The following is a 9,078-nucleotide window of genomic DNA, read 5'->3' as shown; positions in this document are numbered from 1 at the left end:
CACCCATGGTTTTCGCTTGTGGTGGACGGGCGTTTGGGGCAGCATGAGCAGTTTCTGAGCAGGACCCAAGACGTTGTGACTTTGTGGCTACCCTGGCCGGCACCCCAGGGACTGAGAGCCAGTGACTTGGTACCAGGTCGACTCAGCTCAGTGCTAACCTTTGGAGAGGCAGCTCGGGGGTGAACTGCCTGGCGGAGGTGTCCTGGTGATGAGGGGGAGGGAGAGGGGACTGACCTGCCTCAGAAGGAGAAAGAATTCTAAAGACCACAGAGAATGAGGTGAGCGGAGCAGGATGGAGTTGTAGACGCAAGACACGGCGGGCACCTAGTTCCTTAAGAGACATGGAGAAAACCCTAGGGCTGGCCAACAAACTCAGCACAGGGTGAGGAATGTTCTGGGGTAGGGCAAAGAGTGCAAGACAGAAACCACGAGACGTGCAGGGCGGATGTTCAACAGGCACCCTCTGCGGGTTCCCCCGAATCCCCCATGTGTCTTTCCTCCCCTTCAGACTTTAGAACCTTGGAGACCTCCCCAAGAATGATCTTCCAACCAGGTCCCCTCTGACAGGCCGTGAGAGAGTGAGGCCAGGGGACTCCTGTCCAAGGGAGATTTGAGCCACAGAACTTTAAAACCTGACTCTCTGCACCCACCCCCCCCCAATTACCTGACCACAAAAGAGGCTGCCAATCTCTCTGGTTATCTTGCCAACCCTAAAGAACCCCTATCAAGTCTCCACCTGTTTTTCAGGCTTCAAAAGCTTTAACAAGACAACTACTTAGCATGGCTGTGCAGGCCTGCCTCCCCCCTCGCCCCAGGACCCTGCTCCTCAAGACCACCAGAGAGACAGTTCACAAACCAGGGGGGTCCCACCCCTCCCATCTACTCCCCAAACACCCACGGGAATCCAAGTTTCACAAGGCTCCAGTCACTGGCCCTGACTCCCACGAGTTCACCCAACCTGTTCCCCTAATCCTTCGGGCAGTTTGAGGCTCCCAGGAGGGCAGAAAGGAATCATTATTACTCTCCTTGGAGTCCAAGGAGACTCACCCCTGGATGTGAGAGGCCGGACCCACACACAATTCCAGTAGCCACAGTGACCAAACCCGGCACGAGAGCCAAACCAACCAACCACTGGCCCGAACAAAACCAGGCAAAAAGCAGGCCAAACCAAAACCAAAACCAAGACTTTATGCCATGGAATCAAACAAGGAATCAAAGAAGATTTCTAGGCCGGCTGATTGTCAGCAAACAGAATATATTTACTGTTTTAGCATTTGCTCACAGCGCAAATGATACCACATTACACCATTTCAATATTTCATTTTTAAAAATGCTGTTTTCATCAACTATTATATTGGCATAACAATGTGACAAAGGAGCTAATGAAATGTTGGTGAAGAATTTCACCTTTTCACAATATCAAGCATATTTTTTTAACCTTAGTATAAGGTACTATAAATCCAAGAAATAAAAACATCCACAAAATATATTACATCTGGTTTGTCTTTTTCTAAGTACTCAACTTTATACAAAAGTCTTTCAAAAAATATCATTCCCCGTAGGTTTTCCTGTTTGAAACCCAATTTTTTTTCTCTCAGTTCACATAAGTTAGAGTGCATTTTCTCTTGTTGCTGTTTTTGTTTTTTTAAAACATGCAGACATATAAAAAATCTGGATAGCACGACCTTTTGGCAACAAAGTTATTTTTTTCTCTTAGTTTAGCTTAAATGTCTGAGAACAGTTTTATTAAAACAAAGGAAAACTCGGAGTTATCATGCAGTGACATGCATAGGCCAGAAGGAGCAGGAAAAAATATTAAAGGAAATCTGATTCCTCCTTCCAGCTTTGAAGTGACCAAAATTTTTGTTTTGTAATAATCATCACATTATAAAAAGTAATCAGCAAAATACTGTCTCTGCAATGAAAGATTTCACCCTTCAGCTGAAAAAAATATGGGCCCTCCTGGCAAACTTCGTCTTCTCTCTCCTTCTACAAAAAGTCCAAGTACCGGGAAACTCACAACCCCTGCTCTCTGATCTGCCCCCTCCTTTCACTAGCATCCTTGTAGTATTATTTATCCACCACCAAAAAAAAAAAAGTGATTTTTTTTCCTTAAAAAAAAAAAGTGGGAGATGCATAAAGTGACTTTAAAAACATTCTGTAAACTCCAAACCTTTGTTCCTTCTCTCTGGGCGGGGCGGAGTGACCTCAGGAGAAATCACGCTAAAAGGAAGCAATACATTCAGTGGGCTGGAGGCCCCATCAAAGCAGCCACGCTGGGCGGGCAAGGGCTGGGCGGGACAGCGGGGGAGAGAGGGTGCCTGAGCCGAGGTAAGGGGGCAGGGCAGGGAGGAGCCCAGACAGGGGTCTGGAAAAGATACACCTCATTCACCCACAAGGGGTGAATGGGGGAAAAAATCCCTGTGCTTGTTGAGGGACGCTGGGACTGCGAGGTGTGTCTATATATTCCCACACGCACGCACGTGTAGATATCAGCTCATCAGTTCCAATTCTCATAAAAAATAAAGCATTTAAAGCTGTATCCGCCTACAAATTCTCTAGACTCCCATGCACCGCAATGGATGCCCAAGTATCTTAGAGGAATACAAACTGTGTGTATATTGTGTGGCACCACACACACACATATACATACACACCATGCACACACGCACGCGCACGCACACACACACACCATAGACACAGACTTAAATTCTACCTGTCGTGTCGGCGCTGACCTGGGAAGTACCAGGGAGCCTCCCCGTGTGTGGTGGGAAGGAGAAATGGGCACGTGAGTGACGCAAATCAAGATGGGGCAACGGGCTGAGGCCTGACTTTGGGGTGGGGGGAGGCAGGATTTTCAAAGGGGTGGGTTGACAGCTTAGAGGGGGAGAAGGGAGAGAAAGGGGGTGGCAGGAGCAGAGAGCACAGGCAGGCACAGAGCCTTGGAAAAGTGGGGCTGACGCCAGAGACACGTTCCAAAGGCAGGTTCAGTGGTCCCCAGGCTGGGGCAGGCCCCAGCGGCCTGGGGGCTCGGACATGCTGCTAGAGTTAAAGGTACACACAGCCCAGTTCAGCTCCAGAATCTCACGCACACGCGCGCGCGCGCACACCCACCCCCCTCACGGGCACACACACTCACACGCGAGCAGGCACACACTCGCGCGCATCCCCGCACGCAGCCGCCCTTCGGTGCTCTCCTTACCCCCTCCCCCTCGCGAGGAGGGAGACGCGGGGCAAGCAGTGAGGTGCTCGGGTCGGGCGAGGGTTGCTGGGTGGGCCCCGTCTTCAGTCCCCCTTTCAGGTCCTTGGCACGGCCCCGCGGCCCCTGGATCAAGGCGATCCGAACTGAACAAAGCGGGCTAGACGCCACCTTTCCGCCCCCACGCCTTGGCTAAGGTGGTGGTGGTGGTGGTGGGGTGTGGACAGCCAAGGGAAGCCGCCTCGGGCCCCGGCCCCCGACCGCTGGTCGGCGTGAAACGATGGGAACCGGGGTGTCCGGGGAGGGGGCGTCGAAGGGGAGCAAGGGGCCGCACGTCCACGGAGCGGCCAGGACTCGGCCCCTGAGCCTCCGAGGCCGGCTCTCCCGCTGATTTCAAGCGAGCAGCCGGGAGGCACTGGAGGGGTTAAAGCGGGGATCTGGGCGCCCGAGCCTCAGGCGCAGGTGGTGACCACAGGGGCCAGGGACACCGGGGGCGCCGAGGACGCGGAGGGCGCGCCCCCTTTCTCCGCCTTCTTCTCCTTCTGCTTGAGGTGGATCTTGGCATGGCGCTTGCGCTCGTCGCTGCGCGCAAACTTGCGCCCGCAGAACTCGCAGGCGAAGGGCTTCTCGCCCGTGTGGGTGCGGATGTGAGTGGTGAGGTGGTCGCTGCGGCTGAAGCTCCGCATGCAGATCCGGCACTGGAAGGGCTTGTGGCCGGTGTGGATGCGTAGGTGCCGAGTCAGCTCGTCCGAGCGGCTGAAGCGGCGGTCGCAGCCCTCGGCCGGGCAGGCGTGCGGCCGCTCGTGCAGCGGGGTCTTGCTAGGCCGGTTGGGGTACTTGCGGGGCCGGATGGGCTTGAGCGTGAGCGGCGGCTGGGGCAGGCTGCCGAAGCCCGGGTGGATCTGCTTGTCCTTGAACGCCTTGATGGTCTCCAGCGGGGTGATAGGGGGCGGGTTGACGCGGATGGGGTCCATGCCCTGGAAGGGCTTGTGCTCCGGGATGGAGCCCATGTCGTTGGGGTGGTGGTACAGGTTGTAGTCGGGGATCATGGGAAAGAGGTTGCTGTCCAGGGCCGGCTTGGCCGATTGGTAATCCTGGGGGGAATAGGCGAGCCCGGGGTTGCCCTGGGGGTCGTGGAAAGGCACGGGCTCCGAGTAGAGATCGCCACAGTTGGAATAGGGGGGCAGCGCCGGGTACATGGCCTCCACGTCGCCCTGCGGCGGCTGCACCATGCTGGCGGTGGACGTCTGCGTGCTGAGCGCCCCCGAGGCCGGGGGCACCCCCAAGATGCCGGCGCTCATGAGGCTGATGATGTTGTCTTGGCACCAGTTGGAAGGGGAGTCAAACGCGAACTTTCCCAAGTAGGTCACGGTCTTGTTGCCGGGGGCCGGCTGGAAGGAGCCGGAGTACGAGAGTTCCGGGTTGGGCTTCTCGTTGGTCAGACCGATGTCCATCACATTCTCTGCGGAGAGCGGGGAAGAGAGGGCAGGCGTGAGTGAGGCCGAGCCGGCTCCGGGCCGCGGCGCCCAGGTCCTGGCCCAGGTGCTGAGGGTGCGGCCGGGTGGAGTGCGCAGCGCATGGGGTAAGACGAACGCCGATCCCGGCGCAATGCGGGCGGTGCCGAGCTCCCGAGCGCAACCTGGATACAGCAAAATACTACGGATCGGGGTGTGGAGCGGCTGCGGCACACACGCGGCACACGCCGCGCACACACTCACGTACCACACACACACGCGCGCGCACGCGCTGGAGAAGCATTGTTGTTCTTGTTCCTCCCGAGGTGGGGCGGGCAGGTAGCTGCAGCCACAGGTAGTTTCAGACCCGAAGCGCGCCGGGCTCAGGCTCTCCAGTGCGCACTATTCGGCCTCTTTCCCCGGCCCTGTCCGCTCCGGCACGCCGCGCCTTCCCCGCCCCAAGGATGCCCCCTACGCGCGCTGCGCCCAGGTCGCCGACCCGGAGCGCTCCGACGCTTTGTCCTCCGAGTGTAGAAGGGTGCCGCCCGCCAAGGGAGCTCGCCCGTCGCCACCCCCCATCCAGCTTGCCACCCCCAACCTCCACCCCCACCCCCTCAACCAGCCCCAGCCTCAGCCTCCTCCGGGCCTGGAGATTTCAGCCATCCTGCCGGGAGGGGAAAAAGCCCAGCCCCAGCCCAGGGAGGGTGGAGAGCGGCGGAGAATCGGCCCGCGTCCCCTGCTCAGGCGCCCCCTGGCCCCGGGATCACCCCCAGGGGGCAGTTCCCCCCACCACCCCGCCCTGCAGGTGCGCCCCCTCCCTCTCCCCGCCGGCCCCACACCCCCATGGCGTTGCTGAACGCCGGGGAAAGGCAGCGTCGCAGTACCTCTCCCACCGCGGGGACTCCACGCCGCACATGGCTCCATCCCGGGTGGGAGGCTGAAGGAGTAAGGGGGGGGGGGGGGAGAGCGCGGGTCAAAAAAGACGCCGGGCTCCTCCCGGGAAAGGGGGCGACGGCACCACGCCTTGCGCGCAGCCCAGCGATCGAGCCCCCTCGCGTGGGGAAGGGAGCGCCCCGGAGCCGCTCGCACGCACCTACCTCCCTCCGGTCGGCGGCCGCCCCCACCCGGGAGAACCGAAGCCTCTAATCGTGGCGTCGCCAAGCGAGCCTTCCCGATCGGGGAGGGCGGGAGGAGTGGGTGGGCAAAGCGGCTCGCCCCCCGGAAAATTCCCAGCGCGCCCCCACCTCGCCTTCCATCCATGCATCCATTCGCGTCTCCATCCGTCCGCCCGTCCCTGCAGCCATCCGTCGCCGGCTCGCTCTCTCCTCCTCCTCCTCCTTCTCCTCCTCCTCCTCCTCCTCCTCTTCCTCCCCGGCTTCCCCGCCGCGCGCCCGCCGCCCTTACCTGTAGCCATCTGACTGTAATGGGCCACCGAGTCGCCGCTGCTGCCGGAGAAGAGGTTGAGCGCGCTGGGAATCTCCTCGGGGTACAGACTGTCAGGCAGTTGGTTTAGCAAACTGCTCATGGTCGCCGCCAGCTTATCCGCGACTTTGCCGGTCATAGCACTCCCGAGCCGCCGCCGCCGCCGCCGCCCGCTCCTAACGCAGCCTCCAGGCGAGCGGCATCCGAGAGGCGATCCGTGGTGCAGGGGAACAGCATGCGAGAGCGAAAGTTCGGGGGGAAGGGGAGGGAGAAGGGGAAGGGTGGGTTCGGGGAGCTCAGCTCTCTTTTTGGGGGGTAAATCCAGGTGGGAGCCGCCGCTGGTGCAGTCGGAGGCTGGGTCCGGGGTTGGGGAGGGGTGGGGGTGGGGGGGGGGTGGGGCGTGTGCAGGGGGTGGGGTGGGGGCTGGGCCAGGGGCGATCTGGGCTTCGGGGGGTCGCAAGCCGCCTCGGGATTGATCTCACAAACAGACGCGCGCCCGCGGCCCCCCGCCCCCTCCCCCGAGCCACCGCCGCCGCCGCCGCCGCCGCTGCCACCAGCCACCAGCACCACCACCAGCCCCGCCGCTACCTAGCAAGCTCACTGCTGCCCAAAAGCTCGCAGCCAGGGAACTCCAGCAGCCTATTTATCCGAGCCCCGGGAAAGCTCCGTGACGTAGCTGCCCATATATGGACAGACAAAGCCCAGCCGAAGGGGTGCGACGTCACAATGGAAGCTCCTCACAATGGAACATTAGAAAGCAGGAAGCGGGCCGCGGCCGACGTGCAGCGCCCGCACCGCTCGCCGCTCGGGGAAAAAAATAAAATAAAATAAAATAAAAAAGGCGGGGTGAGGGAAGGAGGAACGGAGGAGAGGAGAAGGGAGGGAGATGCGGGAGCAGAGAGCGCCGCGCCGCCGCGCAGCGCGCGCACTCCGAACCCCGGCTCTGAGGGTGTGCTTGGACTTCAGGGCTATGTTTCTGGGGGGTGCTGCTTGCAAGTGACCCTCTGACACCTCCAGCAGGGAGACAGGCTTGAAAACGCCCGGCCGGGTCCCCTTGCAGCAGCTGACCGATTGCTGGGGCACCCGGAGGGCGAGTGCTCTGACCCGCCCCCCCGCCCCCTCCCCCCGGCCCGCGTTCAGGACCCTGCCTGCCCCGGACTGGGGGAACGGGAGTGTTCCCGTGAGACAGGGAGCTTCCAGCGTGTCGTGCTGCTGGGTCCAGGGTCCTGAGGACTTTCATGCGGACTTTACTCTGCCCGGCCGCCCACGCCCCTGCCCCTCCCTGGGCCCTCTGTGCGGACCCCCGGCGGGGCGCTGCGTGGCCCGGAGATCCGTAGCAGCCCAGGGCTGCACTGAGCAGGGGGTGGGGGGGGCCAGAGCCCCGCACAGCGAGGTCGAGGATGCGCAGTTACGGCGGTGGAGAAAGAGTGAAGTTGAGGGCACCGACAACACGTGCACGCAGCTCGCTCCCCGGCAAATCTCCTAACGGTCCCACAGCAACCCCTTTGGTCACAGGGTGGCAGGAGGAGCCAGCAGCAGGCTCGGGCGCCGCCGCCGCCGAGCCCACAGTCCGCGAGCCACCACGGCGGCTTCCCCCTCGCCTTCCACCGGGCTGTCCTCATGGCTGCCTGCGGGCGCCCCGCAGTCAAGGGCGGCCTGTGTGCCGACCCGCGCGGCGGCGGATTCCGGGGGCGGCTGCGTTCCCCGGGGCCTGCTCTAGGAGCGAGCGCGGCCGGGCGGCGGGAGAGGGGGAGAGCGCGGGAGCCTGGGGAGGGGGGGTGCGACCCCAAGTCACACCGGCTTGGCGCGGGAGGATTCCCTCGCCGGTGGCCGCGTGGGCGCGGTGAATCCCGCGTCCCCCGCCAGCGAGTCGGGGTCGGGGGGTGGGGAAGGTGCATCCCTCGGGGAGGGGGGGAAGTGGGAGTGTTGACAAGGAGGAAGAGCGGCTAGCCGGGCCTCGCGCCGTGGGAGGGCCACGCGGGCCGGGGACGTGTGGGAGGAACTCCCGAGCGCACAATTGCGCCCGGGGGTGGATGACAGCCCCGCTCCCTCCCCTCCCCTCCCCTCGGCGGAGAGCCGGGGACGGGAGGGCCCGGCCTCCCCCGGATCCTCTCCGGCTCTTGGGAAAGGAGGGATTCCCGTCGCCCGCGAGCCCCTCTCCCCCGCGCCAGGCTCCCCTCTCCTCCGGCGGGGAGGCGCAGCGCCCTCCGGCTCGCCTCCGCCCGCGCGGCGCGGGGAGCCAGCGCGCCGCAACGGTCCCGGGCTCCGGCCGGAATCAGGGCATGCAGCGCCTCCCGCCCCCGGCTCCCTCCCTGGCCGGTCGGGGGGCGTGGGCGGCGGTGCGAGCCGGGCTGGGTGCGGGAGGGGCCCCCCGGCGGCTGCAGGGAGGGTCGCGGGGCGGCGGGCCGAGCCGGGAAGAGCCATACAAGGAGCGGATCCGGTGACGCGCCGGCCGCGCCCCTACTCCTGCCCGATTTGGCTGCCGATTCCGGTCTCCGGATTTGCATATTTTGGCATCCAGTGGAAAAGGGAAGAAGAGCGGAACCCGCAGCCTTTAAAGGAACCGCACAGACTGTAGCGTCACCCAGGGAGGCGGTCTGGGGGGCGTGAAAAATCGGCCGGCTGCTCCGGCCTCCGGCCGTGGAACTCGGCGGCAGGCGGCGACCCGCGAGCTTCTGAGGCTCCAGGGCCGGCCCCGGCTCCTCCAGCGCGCTCTCTGCTGCGCGTGCATGCACGGGGTGGGGTGGGGGGCTCAGTGGGTTCCCGTCTCGGGGTCAGGAACCGGAGCGCGAGGTCCGTGTTCCTGGGCGAGCGGCAGGCGCCCCAGACTGGCTGCAGTGCCCACGTCTCGCCGCGCGAGGCCGAGAGCTCGGCCTGCGGGGGTGGTGGGAAGGAAGTGACAGGCTTCCCGCCGGCCGCCCGGCTCACCTGCGAGGACCCCACGGGGCGCCCCCTCTGCACCTGTCGGGAGGGTGGGCAGCGTGAGGAGCTAGAAACCCTCTT

General features: G+C 62.9%; 1 protein-coding gene across 5 annotated transcripts; it reads right to left on the bottom strand.

Moving 5' to 3' along the window:
- Positions 1-1,238: 1,238 nt before the first annotated feature.
- On the bottom strand, positions 1,239-6,679 carry EGR3 (early growth response 3). Of its 5 annotated transcripts, none has more exons than XM_070047314.1 (3): positions 6,058-6,195; positions 5,538-5,590; positions 1,239-4,661 (listed from the first exon to the last, which is right to left on the bottom strand). In XM_070047314.1, exons 2-3 carry the CDS (start codon positions 5,575-5,577, stop codon positions 3,652-3,654), a joined length of 1,050 nt encoding a protein of 349 aa, XP_069903415.1. In that variant the 5' UTR covers positions 5,578-5,590; positions 6,058-6,195; the 3' UTR covers positions 1,239-3,651. The 5 variants fall into 5 exon arrangements, with proteins under 5 accessions (XP_069903415.1, XP_069903416.1, XP_008248088.3 ...); XM_070047315.1 differs by lacking the exon at positions 6,058-6,195 and adding an exon at positions 5,898-5,918; XM_008249866.4 differs by lacking the exon at positions 5,538-5,590 and having other exon boundaries at positions 6,058-6,679.
- Positions 6,680-9,078: the final 2,399 nt, after the last annotated feature.

This window comes from Oryctolagus cuniculus, chromosome 8, assembly GCF_964237555.1.
Source record: "Oryctolagus cuniculus chromosome 8, mOryCun1.1, whole genome shotgun sequence".
Taxonomy (NCBI): domain Eukaryota; kingdom Metazoa; phylum Chordata; class Mammalia; order Lagomorpha; family Leporidae; genus Oryctolagus; species Oryctolagus cuniculus.
The sequence above is the reverse complement of the archived record's forward strand: the minus strand, read 5'-3'. Positions and strand labels throughout refer to the sequence as shown.

What these genes read in the sequence shown, in the direction of transcription:
- EGR3 (XM_070047313.1), bottom strand. Translation starts at nt 5,913, where the DNA reads ATGGATGGAAGGCGAGGTGGGGGCGCGCTGGGAATTTTCCGGGGGGCG. An exon ending in CGGCCGCCGACCGGAGGGAG is followed by an intron (nt 4,662 to 5,750) that starts GTAGGTGCGTGC and finishes CGCTCTCCGCAG; the next exon opens with AGAATGTGATGGACATCGGT.